Source organism: Sinocyclocheilus grahami, unplaced genomic scaffold, assembly GCF_001515645.1.
Source record: "Sinocyclocheilus grahami isolate Dianchi unplaced genomic scaffold, SAMN03320097.WGS_v1.1 scaffold12.1, whole genome shotgun sequence".
NCBI lineage: Eukaryota > Metazoa > Chordata > Actinopteri > Cypriniformes > Cyprinidae > Sinocyclocheilus > Sinocyclocheilus grahami.
Genome location: NW_015505191.1, coordinates 2,109,384 through 2,128,935, shown reverse-complemented (window position 1 = coordinate 2,128,935; position 19,552 = coordinate 2,109,384). Strand labels below are relative to the sequence as shown.

The 19,552-nt window shown below is 38.2% G+C and overlaps 1 protein-coding gene across 1 annotated transcript; it reads right to left on the bottom strand.

The window, feature by feature from the left end:
* Window positions 1-9,304: 9,304 nt before the first annotated feature.
* Window positions 9,305-19,238, bottom strand: LOC107598006 (myosin heavy chain, fast skeletal muscle-like). The gene is made up of 39 exons (XM_016289248.1): window positions 19,032-19,238; window positions 18,789-18,932; window positions 18,548-18,704; window positions 18,424-18,451; window positions 18,134-18,245; window positions 17,927-18,019; window positions 17,731-17,794; window positions 17,540-17,638; window positions 17,333-17,436; window positions 17,112-17,250; window positions 16,846-16,964; window positions 16,580-16,729; window positions 16,325-16,495; window positions 15,933-16,233; window positions 15,735-15,805; window positions 15,497-15,584; window positions 15,265-15,382; window positions 15,057-15,180; window positions 14,818-14,954; window positions 14,469-14,724; window positions 14,134-14,376; window positions 13,846-14,022; window positions 13,613-13,758; window positions 13,440-13,530; window positions 12,973-13,362; window positions 12,769-12,895; window positions 12,448-12,566; window positions 12,171-12,367; window positions 11,903-12,086; window positions 11,629-11,794; window positions 11,398-11,522; window positions 10,984-11,292; window positions 10,659-10,862; window positions 10,446-10,571; window positions 10,188-10,358; window positions 9,908-10,012; window positions 9,740-9,835; window positions 9,459-9,621; window positions 9,305-9,342 (listed from the first exon to the last, which is right to left on the bottom strand). The coding sequence occupies exons 1-39, from the start codon at window positions 19,236-19,238 to the stop codon at window positions 9,305-9,307; spliced, it is 5,859 nt and encodes a 1,952-aa protein (XP_016144734.1).
* Between the last annotated feature and the right edge of the window lie 314 nt (window positions 19,239-19,552).

Below are 19,552 nucleotides of genomic sequence, written 5' to 3'. Positions count from 1 at the left end.
GAGTAATATCTGCAAAGCTGTGAAAGGCAATTTGGTTCTTTCTCATTATTTGACTTAGTGGGAGCATATACAGGCTAAACAAGAGCGGTGCAAGAATTGAGCCTTGTGGGGCTCCGCATGACGCATGTCATGGATGTCCACTTAGACTTGTGCTCTCTTATACTCCCATAATAACCTCTCCCTTCAAAGTATGACCTGAAACATTTGAGTACCATCCCAGAAAGCCCAACCCCGTTTTCCAGTCTCTCTAGAAGTATGTTATGGATTGACAGTGTCAAATGCAGCACTTAGATCTAGTAGTACTAGCACTGATATTTTGCCAGAATCAGAATTTAAGCGAATATAATTTATTATCTTAATGAGCGCTGTCTCTGTGCTGTGATACTGTCGGAGACCAGATTGAAAATTGCGAGGACTTAGATCGGGAAACAAATTCCTCAAGATTCCCATAACCCGCTTGAAAATAAGGGGCAATAGAGTCTTTGAAGTAGGTGGCCCCACTCTGTGGAATATTCTCCCGAACCAAAATAAAAAGGTTTACAGTTTATCTGAGTTTAAATCCAGTCTCAAAACTCATTTGTTTGTCTCGGCTTTTAACGTAATTTTATCTTGTTTTATTGTCTCTAATTGGTTAGTGATTTGGTGTTTCTTTTTCTGTGTATTAGTATTGTAATTATTGTACAGCACTTTTGGTTTTTAGTTTAAGTAGTTGTTTAGCTGATTAAAAACTACCTTAATCTTACACTTCAATAATATTGCCTGTAAAAGGAAGATTTGATATTGGTCTATAGTTGCTCAATATGGTGTTATCGAGATTGCTCTTTTTCAGGAGGGGCTTAGCAACTGTAGTTTTCAGGGAGTTTGGAAAAGTCCCAGAAATAAGTAAGGCATTCACCACTTCTAAGAGCACTGCTTCTAAACAGCTAAACAATTTAGAAAAAATATGTGGAAAGCATGCCAAGATAGCAGGTTGACGATTTAAGGTGCTGTACTATTTCTTCCAAAATTTTGCTATTGTTGTTTGTATGCGAGTGTTGTTTAAATTATAAGGTTTGAGAAAAAGATCTGTCTAGCTGTGGCTAGTTCCACATTGAAAGCATGAAGGCTGTCTTTATAGATGCTATAGTGAATTTCAAGTTTCGTCTTCTGCCACATCCGTGACTTCATCTCATTGACCGTAACTAGTATTTAGGATGACCAGTACTGTTAGGCAAGGCGAGGCATGTTTATTTATATAGTACGTTTCATACACAATGGTAATTCAGAGTACTTTACATAAAAGGGAGTAAAACAATCATAAAAAATAATAATAATCACAACAGGAAATTTAAAAAACTTTTTAAATGATTTAAAAATGTATTTAAAAATGAATTAAAACAGTTAAGAATAGAAAATGGTTATACATAAAATACAGTGCAACCAGTTCGGACATAGCACAGTGCTCATTCAGTAAATGCCCGGCTAAACAGATGAGTTTTGAGTCTGGATTTAAATGGGGCTAATGTTTTAGCACATCTGATCTCTTCTGGAAACTGATTCCAACTGAGGGTGACATAATAGCTAAAAGCGGACTCCCCTTATTTTGAGTGAACCCTTGGTGTTTCTAACTGACATGATCCTAATGATCTGAGTGGTCTGTTAGGTTTATATTCAACGAGCATATCCGCAATGTATTTAGGTCCTAGGCCATTGAGTGATTTATAAACAAGTAAAAGTACTTTCAAATCAATCCTAAATATAACTGGAAGCCAGTGTAAGGACCTGAGGACTGGTGTGATATGCTCAGATTATCTGGTTCTAGTCAGAATCCTGGCAGCAGCGTTCTGGATGAGCTGCAGCGGTCTAATGGTGTTATTGGGAAGGCCTGTGAGGAGACCGTTACAATAGTCAACCCTGCTGGTGATAAAGGCATGAACAAGTTTCTCCAAGGCTTGACTGGAAACAAAACATCTATTTCTTGCAATGTTTTTGAGATGATAGTATGCTGATTTAGTTATCGCTTTAATGTGACTACTGAAACTAAGGTCTGACTCCAAAATCACACCAAGATTCTTGACTTGATTTTTTGTTGTTTGACACCTAGAGTCAAGGTTTGCACTCGCCCTGAGAAATTCGTCTTTGTTTCCAAATGCAATTACTTCAGTTTTCTCCTTGTCTAACTGAAGAAAGTTTTAGCACATCCAAACTGTTAATTTCATCAATGCATCGGCATAGGGAGTCAATGGGGCTGTAGTCATTTGGTGATAAGGCTAGGTAAACCTGAGTAATATCTGCAAAGCTGTGAAAGGCAATTTGGTTCTTTCTCATTATTTGACTTAGTGGGAGCATATACAGGCTAAACAAGAGCGGTGCAAGAATTGAGCCTTGTGGGGCTCCGCATGACGCATGTCATGGTTAGACTTGTAGACTTGTGCTCTCTTATACTCCCATAATAACCTCTCCCTTCAAAGTATGACCTGAAACATTTGAGTACAAAGCCCAACAGCCCGACCCAGTTTTCCAGTCTCTCTAGAAGTATGTTATGGATTGACAGTGTCAAATGCAGCACTTAGATCTAGTAGTACTAGCACTGATATTTTGCCAGAATCAGAATTTAAGCGAATATAATTTATTATCTTAATGAGCGCTGTCTCTGTGCTGTGATACTGTCGGAGACCAGATTGAAAATTGCGAGGACTTAGATCGGGAAACAAATTCCTCAAGATTCCCATAACCCGCTTGAAAATAAGGGGCAATAGAGTCTTTGAAGTAGGTGGCCCCACTCTGTGGAATATTCTCCCGAACCAAAATAAAAAGGTTTACAGTTTATCTGAGTTTAAATCCAGTCTCAAAACTCATTTGTTTGTCTCGGCTTTTAACGTAATTTTATCTTGTTTTATTGTCTCTAATTGGTTAGTGATTTGGTGTTTCTTTTTCTGTGTATTAGTATTGTAATTATTGTACAGCACTTTTGGTTTTTAGTTTAAGTAGTTGTTTAGCTGATTAAAAACTACCTTAATCTTACACTTCAATAATATTGCCTGTAAAAGGAAGATTTGATATTGGTCTATAGTTGCTCAATATGGTGTTATCGAGATTGCTCTTTTTCAGGAGGGGCTTAGCAACTGTAGTTTTCAGGGAGTTTGGAAAAGTCCCAGAAATAAGTAAGGCATTCACCACTTCTAAGAGCACTGCTTCTAAACAGCTAAACAATTTAGAAAAAATATGTGGAAAGCATGCCAAGATAGCAGGTTGACGATTTAAGGTGCTGTACTATTTCTTCCAAAATGTTGCTATTGTTGTTTGTATGCGAGTGTTGTTTAAATTATAAGGTTTGAGAAAAAGATCTGTCTAGCTGTGGCTAGTTCCACATTGAAAGCATGAAGGCTGTCTTTATAGATGCTATAGTGAATTTCAAGTTTCGTCTTTCGCCACATCCGCTCAGCTTTTCTGCATTGTCTTTTCATACTCTGTACTGCTGTTGATTTTATCCAAGGTGATTGCTAGCTCATGCCTATATTTTTTAGTTTTATCATAAACTAGGTAAGCAGGGACTTGTAATAATATGTTGAACATCTGATAAGTTGGTCAATCACACATCCAGAGTTATATCTTACTATAATGCATTTTCTGCAATGGTTGTACTTGTTGTTAGAATGCTTCAATTTCGGAACAGGCTTGTTTTATGAGCCATCATGGTTAATAATACCATTTTTAAATTGAGAAAGAAAGTTTTATCTGTTGTAAAAATTCTGTGAGACAGTCGTAGCGCCTTGTTTACAAAGTACTTTTGTTGCAAACAACCTTATGACAACTGATTTTCAGTCTAATTTAGGTCTAATTCATAAAGAAAACTCTAGTTTCATCATAAACTAGGTAAGCAGGGACTTGTAATAATATGTTGAACATCTGATAAGTTGGTCAATCACACATCCAGAGTTATATCTTACTATTAATACATTTTCTGCAATGTTGTACTTGTTGTTAGAATGCTTCAATTTGGGTTCAGGCTTTGTTTATGAGCCATCATGGTTAATAATTCCCTTTTTAAATTGAGAAAGAAAGTTTTATCTGTTGTAAAAATTCTGTGAGACAGTCGTAGCGCCTTGTTTACAAAGTACTTTTGTTGCAAACAACCTTATGACAACTGATTTTCAGTCTAATTTAGGTCTAATTCATAAAGAAAACTCTCTGTAAGCACCTTGCATTCATCAGAGGCTCATTTGACTACTTCTAACCCCATGCATTGGAGCATCATGGTTTTAGGTTTGAAAAATCTACAAAATTTAACTTATATGTTAAAACAAAAGTTACGTCATTGTTTAATCATACTGCTTTCATCATCTTGTAGAGATACATAGTGTGATGATTTTTTATTTGTAAAAGGTTTCTATGAGACATCGTAAAAGTTTCAATGTTTAACTGCAGTATGTGTGTCTGTGTGTGTGTGTGTGTGTTTGCATTCGCGTGTATGCATGTTTGTGTTTGTTTGAGTGTTTGTGTGCATGCTTGTGTTTGTGTTGAGTGCTTGTTTGTGATTGAGTGTTTGTGTTTGCGTGTATGTTTGTGTTTTGCCTCATATTTGTGTTTGTTTGAGTGTTTGTGTGAATGCTTGTGTTTGTGTTGAGTGTTTGTGTGTGTGTGTGTGAGTGTGTGTGTGTTTGCGTGTATGTTTGTGTTTTGCCTCATATTTGTGTTTGTTTGTGTGTATGTTTGTGTTGAGTGTTTGTGTGTGTGTGTGTGTGTGTGTGTGTGTGTGTGTGTGTGTGTGTGTGTGTGTGTGTGTGTGTGTGTTTTGCCGCATATTTGTGTTTGTTTGAGTGTTTGTATTCTTTTGTTGTGTTGTGTGTGTGTGTGTGTGTGTGTGTGTGTGTGTGTGTGTGTGTGTGAGAGAGAGAGAGAGAGAGAGAGAGAGAGAGAAGGTGAGGGTGAGGGTTAGAACAAGAGTAAGTAGGAGCTTTTCCTACTTAAACCTCTGGTTAGTCATCATCGCTCCCAGAATAATGTAAAGCATTTTTATTGTCAACTCAAACTATAGTAAATGCGTATTTTTTATAAAGTATGTTATATATAATCACATTTTATTTATTTAAATGAAGAGAATGATGTGTTTTATAAATTCAATAAGCTTAAATAAATGTTGGATACTTTTTTAAATTGCATGATGAATGATTTGCTTTAGTAGCACGGTAGGAAAACATACCATCATATATAATTATTTATTTCCATATTCTTTAAAATAGACATAAGACTCTCTTTAGCTTGTAATGTTTATGTGTGTGCTTATTTAAATGATTTATCAGAACACAAATTTGTATAATGACATGAGTATTACACTGATATAACAAGGTAAATGTGTTTATGAGGATATTTCTGAAGTCCTCATAATTCGGATCGCTTAAAAACAATATTTAATAAAAAAATTATGTATGCAGAATTTTTTTGTGTGATGGTAGTTTGTACAGAAAAAAATCTTATGTCTATGGAGTGTCATAATGGAGTGTAGTAATACTCCAAATGATTGTCCCCATGAGCATAACAGCTTTTTAAATTATAAATTATACTAAATGTGTTTCTGAAAATATAAAAAAAAATTAAAGTTTACTGTAATGGTAGGTTTAAGGGATGATAGCAGGGGTGTTGACTCGAGTCACATGACTCGAGACTTGACTCGGAATTGAGTCCCAAATTTGATGACTTGCGACTCGACATAATTAAAGAAGACTTGAGACTCGACTTAGACTTTGACAGCAATGACTCGAGACTTGACTTGGACTTGAGCCCTGTGACTCGGAAAGACTTTATGATCAGATCAGATCAGAGTCGTTATTACTTTAGACGGGTCCCTGCAACGTGCTTGCGCTTGACTGGCAAAAAGCCAGAGACTGCGTTCAGGGAGCGCTGGATATACAGTATATGCTAGTATAAATTAATGGAGTAATAGCATTACTTACGACAAAAGAACTGAGATAAGAAAAAAAAAATGACACGATTCGTCTATAGCTATCTCCGCTCATGAAAAGCGCTGCCCTGCCCTGCCCGTCTGATCGCCGCCCAGCAGACACACGGAGTGGGCATGAGAAACGAGAGGCGCGGCCGTGATCACCAGTGCTCGCCTCATCATTACTGTGACCGCTGCTGTTAAATGCTAAGCATATTCCTCACTTCTTTTGTTTGTCCGACACCGAGGTGCACCATGAGTGATGAATCCGCATCCCGGGCATCCCGCGACGACTCTCGCACTCTGCCAACTCAATGCGCTTTAATTTTCATTTTCATTTGTAATAAACACCTCTCTGAGACCTTTTTTTTTGTCAGATCTCCACTGTTTTTGTTCAGTCGGTTACATGTTTTAATTGCATGTGCATTTTATTTTATTTAAACCTCCATTAAGTTTAAAGTTAATCCACAACCGAGATTTAAATCTGAGTTTAAAGTTATGGTGCAACAGGATTAAAGTTCATTTTAAATAGGCTATAACTTAAATCCAGGATCAAAATGATGGGTTAAAATGTAAACCTGCTAATTTTTAAAAGTTTAAAGTTTGGTGCAATAGAAATATTAGATCAACCTTGATTTCATCTAGATTTAAAATTAATAATTGCAAACCATTTAGCTACACTTTTAAATAAAAAATGCACATTAGGCCTAATGTCTGAAGTGGTCAAGCGGCAATAGGCCTAGTAATCATTTAAAATATAATCTTGAAGATGTGTTTCTTTCACAAAATGAGCATTGAATATATCATTACAAATATACTAAATTTTTCTCCCTCTTCACCAGGCACTCAAGTCACTTTTATTTCTTTCGGGATAAATGAATTAATTCACGTGCTGTAAATCAGTCTGTTGGCCTATAGCACACATAGGCCTAGCCCCTAAATTTAGCGATCAAATGCATATTATAAACTTAACATTTAACGTACAACATTTTTTTCTATAAAATGATTTTGTATCGCCTTTGCATAATAACGTGCTAGTTAGCAAGTTTCACGATGAAGTAAACAGTCTCTCAGAGAACTGCTCATCACTCGGAAGAGAGGGGTGGGGTGAGCAGAGCTCACTAGCATTTAAAGTGGCATGCAACAAAACGGCTTGCTCTGAAAAGAGCTGTTTTTGGCAAGGTAAAAAGCGCATTGTTTTACACTACCATTGAGAAATTTTTACCAAAGTGTGATATAGACTTTTCAATAAGAAGTGGAAAATAGGCATCCGATGACCCCTTTAAATAACCAACTGCCTATAACCAACTTGTCCATAGTAGTGACAATTGCTAAAAAAAAAAAGAAATCCTATTTCTCTTAATGATTATAGGCCCGTTGCAGTTATATAAAAAATTGTCTTTGATCTTCCAAGCTGTTTAATGGCAGTCAGCGGGTGTTGCAGTTCATCAGTCCAAAAGAAGTGAAATAAAGCACATCCATCCATAATAAGTGTCTCACACGGCTCTGTGGGGTGAACAAAGGCCTCCTGTAGCGAATCGATGTGTTTTTGTAAGAAAAATAACCATATTTAAAACGTAACAATCAATTTAATCTAGCTTGTGCTCACTGTTGTACACGGAAGCAGCTCTGGGCGCATGAAGTAGGATGTCGGCGTTGTGCATGCTCTGCTCAGAAGTGACGAAAGCAGAAGCGCAGGTGAGAGATCAAAACAAAACAACGGTCATGAATTAGAAGTACAAAACAAGGATTTGTAAAGAAGAATGTCGGATGATTTCGATATAAGCCAAGAGGAGACTGGTTTTCCTTTGCTAAAGTAAGGAAACGTTGCTTCCTTTGCTCCTGTTAACAAATGTTGGTTTTCATGAGGCTCACCGGCACATGCGCAACACTGACCTCATACGTCATCCTCCTGGAGCTGCTTCCATGTACAACTGTTGGCGCAAGCTAGATTAAAGTGATTATTACGTTTTGAATATGGATATTTTTATTCGCTACAGGAGGCCCTTGTTCACCCCCACCCGGAGCTGTGTGAGGCACTTTTTATTATGGATGGATGTACTTTATTTCACGTCTTTTGGACTGATGAACTGCAATACCCGCTGACTGCCATTAAACAGCTTGGAAGATCAAAGTCAATTTTTAATATAACTCCGATTGGATTCATCTGAAAGAAGGAAGTCATATATGCCTAGGATGGCTTGAGGGTAAGTAAATAATGGGCTAATTTTAATTTTTGGGTGAACTATCCCTTTAACACAGTCAGCACTTGATCCTGTGCAGTTTACATATAGATCGGGTAGAGGAGTGGAAGATGCCACTTGTACCTTACTAAACATGATTTTAAGACATTTGGAAGGTACAAATAATCATGTACGTTTGTGTTTCATTGATTTTTTTCCTCTGCTTTTAACTGGGTTAAGCCCCATATTTTGGCAAGGAAACTTACCATCAATATTCATATAGACTTAAACATTGTGTTTTGGTTGGTGGATTTTTTAACTAACAGATCCCAAGAGTATGTGTTAATGGTGTGTTGTCCAATGCATTGTTGTCTTCTTCTGGTGAAGGATTATAAATATGTATTGACTGTATTTGATGATAAACAAAAATTAGAGGCAAACACTTACATTATGGCAAAGCTCTTCAATGTATTTTCTGAGGAAACTTCCAACTTTTCATATGGATGTTTCTTTTATGAAAATTTTTTACACCTGTTTTATTAAACTTGTCTTAAGTTTTTCCAATATTTGTTGGTATGGCAATCTGAATGTAAAGAATTGAAGTTGAACAGTATAGTTAAAATGTGCAGAAAGATAGTGGGGACCAAATTTATGAACATATGGTGACCAGGAAGGAGCCATTTAGTCTTTTCCGATGTCGCCCACCCATTGTGTACTGAATTTCAACTGCTTCCCTTAGGCCGGAGATTTAAACTCCCTTTGTGCAAATCAAATAGATCTAAGAATTATTTTATGCCTGCTGCAATCATATTTTTAAATGACTTCTTATAAATGTGTGTTATTTTGTGTGTGTTGTGTTGCTGTTTATGTGTGTAGTGTTGTGTACATAAAGAATTGCCTTTAAGGATAATAAAGTTAAGTACATTTAATTTACTTTTAATTAACTTTTGTTTTGCATGTGTGGAGGACACCTTTATGAACAAGCTTTTTACATTATTGACAAAGCTATTATGTGTATTAAAATGTTAGAATATTTCAGTATTTAAGTGATAGTCATTTTAAAAAATGAATTCATTAATTTATTTGAGAATAAAAGTGCTCTAAAGATCACTCCAAAACAAATGTCTAGTGAGCACAGATTTATTTAAAAAGGAATATTACATGTAAATACAAATCTACTGAACAATCATATTATATGACGTCAGTAGAGGCTTCCATCAGGTTTCACTCTTCTTTGGCCTGAGACAAAAAAAAAATGACATACAGAAGTCATGTAAATACTCAGTACATTTTTCAAGCATAAGCTGAATACTGTATGTTTCTTCTCAGTAAATGCAAGAAAGCATTTTCTTTACTGAGTAAAGATTCTGCTATTATGCAACTTACCTTTCCAGCATCACGGCTCTTGGCTCTGAGCTTGTTGACTTGAGACTCAGAAATGTCAGCACGCTCCTCAGCCTCCTCCAGCTCATGCTGCACCTTCCTCAACTTGGACAGATGAGCATTGGCTTGTTCCTCCTAAAGAGTAACATTTTAGTATGTTTGTTAACTAAGCTGTGGAACATCAGTGATACTGCTCCAGTAAATAAATTACTAATTATTATACTAATATAATGTTCAGATTTATTTAACATACCGTCTCCTCAGCCTGCCTCTTGTACGCTTTGACCTTCAGCTGCAGCTTATCAGCCAGATCCTGAAGTCTGTTGATGTTCTTCTTATCCTCCTCAGTCTACAAACAATAAAAAAATATTTCATAGATTTGTATGGATAAACCTATGGATATGGTCAGGTATGATCATACCTGATAAGACAGCTCTTTCACTCTCCTCTCATATTTGCGGACACCTTTAACAGCATCAGCTCCACGTCTCTGTTCTGCTTCAACTTCAGCCTCAAGCTCACGAACCTTTGATAGCACATAAATAATTTCATACAAGTGTACAACTGAGTAGTTACCGCCTGGTTACTACTTCTGGAACCTGAGATGGTGCTTTAATTTTAGGAATAAGTGTAAGCAACATCTTCAAGAGATTTTATCCTAAAATTATATTTTATATAAAAAATCCTTAAAAAATATTTACTCTGCTCTCCAACTTCTGGAGTTGTTTCTTTCCTCCCTTCATGGCCAGATTCTCAGACTCATCCAGACGGTGCTGCAGGTCCTTCACTGTGACCTCCAGATTCTTCTTCATCCTCTCAAGGTGAGCACTGGTGTCCTGCTCCTTCTTGAGTTCCTCTGCCATCATTGCAGCCTTTTGCAGTAATATAGATATATATTAGATTGACATTTTTAAGTACACAAGTGTTTTGTGAATCATTAGGCAGCTACTGTTTCTCACATCAGTGATGGCCTTCTTGGCCTTCTCCTCTGCATTTCTGGCTTCCTGTACAGTGTCGTCAACTTCACTCTGGATCTGAACAAGGTCAGCCTCAAGCTTCTTCTTGGTGTTCAGAAGACTTGTGTTCTGCAATATGGAAAGCATTAGTATGAACATTTTAAACAATGCTCTCAATTTCCTTAATTTCATTGTAAAAAAACAATATGCCATTACCTGAGAGTGCAGCAGCCCAACACGCTCACTGGCATCCACCAGCTCTTTTTCAGCCACTTTGCGGCCTCTCTCTGTCTGCTCCAGAGCAGCTCTCAGCTCCTCAATCTCAGCTTGCATCAGATTGTTTCTGCGCTCCACCATTGCCACCTGCTCCTTCATGTCTTCCTGTCCTCTCAGAGCATCGTCAAGGTGCAGTTGGGCATCCTGAGCATAACAATAGCATTACAGTAAACTTTTGATGTGCTTTATGTTGGCCTTTCACTTACCATAGTTTTGATTATACAAACATATTTATTCACCCCAAAGCCAAAGAGAAGCCATATACCTTGAGTTGTCCCTGAACGTTCCTGAGCTGTTTCTGGGCCTCAGAAGCCTGGCGATTGGCATGGCTCAGCTGAATCTCCATCTCATTAAGGTCTCCCTCCATCTTCTTCTTGATTCTCAGGGCATCGTTCCTGCTCCTGATCTCAGAGTCCAGAGTGCTCTGCATGGATTCAGTGACTCTCTGGCTGCTCCTCTTGATCTGCTCCATCTCCTCATCCTTCTCTGCAAGCTTCCTGTCAATCTCACCCTTGACCTGGTTAAGGTCAAGCAGGACACGGAGAATCTTGGACTCCTCATGCTCCAGGGTTCCCTTTGAAAAATAAAAACAACATTTACATTTCAGATTGAAAATATGCATTGACAACACAGTATAATGCTTCTAGCAAGAATGACATATTAAACTCAGGATACTCACTTCAGCTTCCTCCAGGGCGGTCTGAATCTCAGCCTTCTCAGTCTCCACTGCTTTCTTGGCCTTTTCCAGCTCATGGATGCTCTTACCAGTCTCACCTAACTGCTCTGTCAGATCTGAAATCTCCTCTACAAGTTAGAAAATATTAATCAACATAAATATACTGTGAATCACTACAGATCTAACACTGCAAAACACTGATTTAAATCATGAATTTAGTAATGTCATTCTTACGCTGCAGATTCTTGTTCTCTCTCTTGAGGGTCTCCAGCTGATCCAGAGTCTCCTCATAGGAGTTCTTCATCTTGAACAGCTCAGTGCTGAGTGAACGAGCCTCTTTCTGGGCACCTTCCAGCTCTGCCTGACCTTCCTCATATTTCTGCCTCCATTCTGACAGGACCTTTGGTGAAGATATTTCAAGGTCAAGTTTATTTATAACATCTTTAACAAAGCCCATTTTAGCAATGATTTACGAAGAGAATATCATATAATGATAATTTTTTTTTACCTTGTCAAAGTTCCTCTGCTTCTTGTCAAGGTTGGCAGCCAAAGCATTGGCTCTCTCCACATCAGTCATGAGGTCCTCCACCTCACCCTGGAGTCTCTGTTTGGTCTTCTCCAGAGAGGCACATTTGGAGTTCACAGCCTCAAGTTGTTCTTCTGCCTCTTGCAGACGCTGAGCCAACTTCTTCCTACAATGAATTTGTAAACATCAGTTTATCTGAAAGCCTTTTCCCATATGAACACATAGTAATCAGCTCTTGTGATGTTCATACTTGGACTCTTCAAGCTCCTCAGTGCGCTGGATGGCATCAGTTTCATATTTGGTTCTCCACTGAGCAACTTCACTGTTGGCCTTTGACATTCCCCGCTGCAGCTCAGCCTTTGCCTCCTGCTCTTCCTCAAACTGCTCACGGAGAAGGTCACAGTCATGACGAGCTGATTGCACAGCATGGGCCAGTGCGTTCTTAGCCTAGGAGAGAAAGTCACATAATATTAGCTTTATTGCTTAGTAGTCAAAATTATGTGTTTGTTTTGACTATGCTATATTACCTTAACCTCCTCTTCAATCTGCCTCTTAAGCTCTTCAATTTGCTGAGTGAAAGCTTGTTTGCCTCTGGAGAGCTGAGAAACCAGAGCCTCCTTCTCCTCCAGCTGACGGCCAAACTCACCTGTGTAAATTTAGACTCACTTTGTCAGATTGTGTTAATGTCTCCAACAGTTAATATAAAAACAAACTATATAAAAGCAAAATTTCAATTTATGCTTTCTCTAATAATACTTTGCCAGATATTCAGTGCTGAATAATGTTAATACACCATTCTCAATTACTATTGAAGTACTATTAATTTCTTCGTGATTGCTTTTGGTTACCATTTTCAGTTTGAAGTCTTGCTCTTTGAGCACTGAGGTCATTTATCTGACGAAGGTTCTCATCATTCTTAGACTTTATTTCACTAAGTTGGTCCTCAAGTGTGCGGCACATTTTCTCAAGATTGGCCTAAAAATGCAAAAGTCATTAGATGTTTGAAAAACTTCAAGACATGTTCTATATTCTTTAGGCATAAAACTCCCAACCTTTGCTTTGGCAACAGCCTCCATGTTGCTGGAGAGATCATCAATCTCCATTTTGTATTCACTCTTCTCTTTCTCAAGCTTCTGCTTGACACGCTGGAGGTTGTCGATTTGCTCTCCCAGCTCAGCCACAGTGTCTGCCTGCTTCTTACGGAGAGCAGCAGCCGTAGCTTCATGCTGGAGGGTGGACTCTTCAAGATCACGACGCAGCTTCTGGAATTCAGCTTCACGCTTCTTATTCATTTCGATCTGAGCAGCAGTGGCTCCTCCAGCCTCCTCAAGCCTCTCACTGATCTCCTCAAGTTCCCTGGAGAGATCAGCTCTCTGCTTCTCAACCTTGGCACGAGCAGCACGCTCAGCCTCAATCTCTTCCTCCAGTTCCTCAATGCGAGCCTACAGTGGCAAGTAGTTAATCAGAATTTTTAGTGATCTGGATTTGATCAAAATCTCTCAATCTGTCAATTTCACACCTGAAGCTCCTTGATCTTCTTCTGGAGTTGAGCACCCAGAGATTGTTCATCTTCAATCTTGCTGAGCAGCTGGCTTGTTTCAAAGTCTTTCCTGTGGGTGTTCAATAATGAGTAATTTTTTGAACAATAACACATAAAAAAGTTTTAATTAAAAGATTTCATGCTTTAATTACTTTTTAATTTTCTCCTCAGATTGCTGTTTGTCATTTTCTAGATCCATGATGGACTCTTGGGCTAATTTCAGATCTCCTTCAAGCTTTCTCTTTGCTCTCTCAAGATCCATGCGGAGCTTCTTCTCTTGTTCAAGGGAACCCTCAAGCTATTGGACAGTGATATATAAAATATTTTCAGGGTATAAAAAACAGGTAATTTAATGAATTCATGACATGTTTAGTTAATAACTCACATCATCAACTTGCTGCTCAAGCTTTGTCTTGGATTTGGTCAGGGTGTTGACTTTGTCCTCCTCTGCCTGGAGATCATCCAGGGTCTGCTGATGTGCTTCTTGGAGAGCTTTCTTCTCCTTCGTAAGTTTGGCAATGCTCTCATCCTGAGCTGCCATTTCCTCAGTCAAGTTCTTGACCTGTGTGATTTTTTTGTTCCAAATTAGCTTGTTTCTTTTTTACAATACATAGTCTACATCATCATATAAAACAGAAATTAAATCTAATCTTAAACCAACTTAATCTCCAACCTTGTTCTCAGTGGCATGTTTCTCCTTTTCCACTTTAGCCAAGGTGAGCTCCAGGTCATCAATGTCTTTCTTCAGCTCAGAGCACTCATCCTCCAGCTTCCTCTTCTTGGCTGTCAGTTCAGCATTGATTTCTTCTTCATCTTCCAGTCTCTCAGTTGTCTCTTTGAGTTTAGCTTCAAGCTGGATTTTGCTCTTGATCAGACCCTCACACCTCTCCTCAGCATCTGAAAGATTCTCAGATTCCTGTTAGGAAAATAGATTGCTATTTCTTTGGAAACCACTTTGTTCCATTTTAATGGAGATGAAAATCAGTTAATTCAATTAGGTAAACTCACAGATGCTACTTGCAGCTGCAGGTCATTTTTCTCTTGTAGCAGTGCCACCATCTTCTCTTCAAGCTCCTTCTTTTTGGCTTCAGCCTTGGCAAGACCTTCTTTGCATTTTGCATAGTCCTCTTTCATGGTTGCCAGCTCCTTCTCAGTCTCAGCACTCTTCAGCAGAGGCTTAATCTTGTAGTAAACCTTCATCCATGGCCAGTGTTTGACATTCATGAATGAGCGGATGTTGTATTGGATTGTGTAAATGGACTCCCTAAGAATAATTAATTATTAAATGCTATAATCATTATTATTTACCATTCACACAGGTATTATTGATATTATCTTTATTCATGACATTCCTCACCTCCTCTCCATCATCTTCACAAACTCCCTCCTCATCAGGTAACCACGGCAGACAGCCTGAGTCATTGTGACCAGAGCAGCCAGTTTCTCATCACGCATCTCCTCAAGAGTACCCAGAAGACCAGCTTTGAAGAACACCTGAATTCACAACAAATCAAAAGATATTGATTTAAGCAGAATGAGCATAAAAATAGATCATGATTATTGAATGTTTTAAATGCTGTAAAGCAAAATATGAACCTTTGTGTGTCCAAATCTGTACTGGTCGTGATCAACGTCGATGGATCCCAGGAGTTTCTCAGAAGCTTTCTTGTTGTCAATAAACTGTCCCTCTGGGATTACACTTGCATTCAGTACCTTGTATCTGTTGAAGATCAATCAAAATGCTTCATATCCTCTAATTAAAAGCCTCATACAGTAAATGGTGTTTTCACGTGGTCCCATTTACCTTTGCTTGAAGTCACCATAGAGGATTCTGCTGGGGAAGCCCTTTCTGCAGATTCTGATGCCCTCCAGCACACCGTTACACCTCAGCTGATGGATAACCAGAGGGTTCTCCATGAGACCTATAAAGAACAGTTTAGATTATGAGCTTGGTAAATTGACATTATCATTATTATAAATATTACTTTTAAAATATTGTTACTGTCAAAATATCTGTAAGCCCTTTATTTCTTTACCTGGAGTCTTGGACTCATTGGGAATCAGACAACGCACAAAGTGAGGGTGAGTGCTCCTCAGGTTGGTCATGAGCTTGCCCAAGTTCTCCTGTTTAATCATGAATTATTACAGCTTTCTTAGTCACATTGTCTGACTTGTTGATATATAATTTCTCTGACTTAGAGTCAAGCAAGCTTATGTACAGTAACTGCTTTCAGATGCATCATTATTCACATTTGGTCTCAAACAAAGACATACTCTAAACTGTGAAGACACAGTCTGCATGGAACCACCCTTCTTCTTGCCTCCCTTCTTGCCACCACCAGTTTCTATTCAGATAAAGATACAAATGAACACGTGTAAACGCAAAAACAAGAAAAAAACAGCAAAACTGAATCCAAGGTTGGTTAAATTAATGTCCATAATTGTATTAGTAACTTTTTTCCCCCTAATTACCCTCAACAACAGGTGGGTAGATAGTAGCCAGCAGTTTGACAGAAGACTTCTGGTACAGCTGCAGAACAGACTCGTTCAGTGGATCCTTGTTCTTGTCCAACCAGCCATTAATGTTGTAGTCCACAGTTCCAGCGTAGTGGACCAGGGAGAAGTGGGCCTCAGCCTTGCCTTTGACAGGCTTTGGTTTCTGGAAAGCATTGCACTTGCCAAGATGCTGATCATACAGCTTGTTCTTGAAGGAAGTGTCTGTAGCCTTGGGGAACATGCACTCCTCTTCAAGGATGGAGAATATACCCATGGGCTGTTTATAAAAGAATGTTGTTTATTATTAAAAATGTATACTTTTGAAAATGAAAAAATGGAAATTAATAAGTTCATAAACCAGTAAAAACCTTCTCAATGAGCTCAATGCAAGCAGCCAAGTCCATGCCAAAGTCAATGAACTCCCAAACAATGCCCTCCTTCTTGTACTCCTCTTGTTCCAGCACAAACATGTGGTGGTTGAAAAACTGTTGCAGTTTCTCATTAGTGAAATTGATGCACAGCTGTTCCATGCTGTTGAACTGGAGGAAGAAACAGGATCATTTACTGATGGCTGAATGTGACTATATTTGCCATAAAGAGAGATAAACATAAAAGATTCTTACATCAAAGATCTCAAAGCCAGCAATATCCAGCACACCAATGAAGAAATGTCTTTGTTGTTTTGTGTCCAACATCTGGTTGATACGAATGACCATCCACAAGAACATCCTCTCATAGATAGATTTGGACAAGGCGCTAACAGAGTTGTACACCTGCAAGAATAGAGTGAATTTTTATTAAAAACTTTCTGATTTGCCATAATTAGTCAAATTTAATCATGATTTTCAGACTGAACACAAAGAGATGCTGGAAATATGTTACTACATACCTGTGGCACAGTCTGGCCTTTGGTCACAAACTCATTTCCGACTTTTACTCTGGGGTAGCACAAAGCCTTCAGCATATCAGCGGAGTTCAAACCCAGAAGGTAGGCGATTTTGTCAGCCTCTGCAATTTGAAAGGGTACAAAACATCCATACATTTCTTGCCTTGAAAACTATTTTTTCCTTCATGAAAATAGAAGAATCAGTGCTTTTGATTCTCTCAAGCAAAGCACTGCATGTAATCACACACATTAGTACTATTTAGTCTCACCCTCATTGCCATCAGGCTCAGCCTGCTCCTCACGCTGCTTCTGCTTGAACTTCATGTTACCATGATGAAGCACAGCTCCAGTGAACTTGTAGATGCCCATCTTCTCCTCAGCAGTGAAGCCCAGAATGTCAATAGCAGTCTGGAAATTTCAGAAAAGAACAAGCTCTATGGTCAGCCATATTTATATTGAATTTGTTATTTAAAAAACAGCATTGACTCACATCAGTAGCAACCAGCTCCTCTTTATCATCAATGCTTGTCACTGTGATCTGACCCTGACTGCACATGGGGAAATCGTAGGGGTTGGTGGTGATGAGCGTCATTTCTGTAAAATACACAGAGCATTTATGAAAGAGTATTATCTGATATTGTCAGAGTATTTACAATATTATCTGGCATCAAAACATAGAATCAAATATGTCATCTACCAATCAGTTCAGGCTTATGGTTGGTCATCATCTGGTAGAAGATGTGGTAGCCTCTCTCATCTGGAAGCTGGAATGTCACTCTAGACTTCTCCAGCAGATCTGTTGAGAGAATGCACTTGAGTCACAATCATCTGACGCGTGACAGACAAATGTGCAGGATGGATAAATTAAATTAAATCATGTCCACCTACATGTCTCAATATCAGCACTAGCCAGTTTTCCTGATGTGCCAAAGTGAATTCTGATGAATTTACCCTGTTTTAAATAAAATAAGATGACACATGAATAATAGTAATGATAATAGTTTTATAGAAATCTTTGAATATGAAAATCCAACACAACCAACGAACTGATAAAATAAACTGAAATAAAAAGTGGTGAACTTACAAAACGAGAGGAGTTGTCATTTCTCACAGTCTTGGCATTACCATAAGCCTCAAGCAGAGGGTTGGCAGCAATAATCTGATCCTCAAGAGAGCCCTGCATTGGTTGAAAGGTATTTTATTAGTAGTAGTAGTATTAGTATTAGTATTATTATTATTACTATTAGTATTAGTATCTAAGTATAAATATATATTTTACATAGTCTCATACCTGCATTTTACCGGCAGACTGCTCTTTCTTCTTGTCACCATGAACTGCAACTGTGGCAAAGTACTGGATGACACGTTTGGTGTTCACAGTCTTTCCAGCACCAGATTCTCCACTGGTTTATTAAAGATGAGAAGAAAAACATTGATAAAATATATACATTTTTCAGAAGACAGAAGTATACACTATATTTATATTTTATTTTGTATAAATCTCCATATATATTTTTTTTTAATTTATTTGCCATATATCTGATTTATACTTGCATCTGTTAATGAAATGAAAATACTTACGTAATCAGGACAGACTGGTTTTCTCTATCTGTTGATTGCAATGTGTACAATTTCTGGTAAATCTTTCTTTTATATACAGCAACATTTAATTAAATCTATAGAATTAACTTCCGTAAGGTCTTACCAGTCAGCATGAACTGATAGGCGTTGTCAGAGACAGAGAAGATGTGGGGTGGGGCCTCCATACGCTTCTTGCCTCTGTAGGCAGCCACCACTTCTGCATCATACACTGGGAGCCACTTGTAGGGGTTTACAGTAGCGCAAAACAGCCCAGAGTAGGTCTGAAATGAGCAGAGAAGTTGTCAGATTGCAACAACCGTGACAAAATATACTTAAATGCTGTTTTACTTTGCTTCAGAACTTACGTAGATCATCCATGCGGAATAACGCTCTTTGAGGTTATACAGCACAGAGGGTTCATTGAGATGGGTCATCATGGCCATGTCCTCAATCTTGTCAAACTTGGGAGGATTCATTGGATGGACATCATCCTCCTTTGCAACTCTCTCCTATAAATTTGGTCCATTAAATATAGCAGAAAATAAATTAAATATGTCATACATTTATGCACAGAGTCTATGCATCTAGTTGAAATGTAGAAAATTTACCTCTTGAGTGTCATTCACAATAACAGTGACTTTGCCACCGTCTTTGCTCTTGATTGTTCCCTTGACATACAGCTCTTTATCATCAACCACATAGCAGGCAGCTTTGGCATCAAACGGTTTGTTCTGAGCCTCGATTCTCTCCTTCTCAGGCTTACGGAGGAAAATGGCAGCCTTGCCATAAACGGCCATCTCTGCGTCCGTACTCATGCTGGCGGTTTACTAAAATTTAGAGAAAAAATGACTATTGGTGATCAAGTATACAGTCCACATAAAGAATTCACAGAAGATCTCATGTAGGTCAGGTCTTTATAGATTTATACAGTATTAAAAGGTGAAGAAGCCTATTAAAATAATAAAAAAGTGAACCTTAATTGATGGTGCGCCTGATTAGATCTGCTGCACAAGATGCATTTTGCTGATACATTTTAATACATAAATATAAATTGTATAAACACAAATGAAACAGAAATGATGTTATCACTTTTATGTATGTGTACCACTGTGTACATACACTATGCATA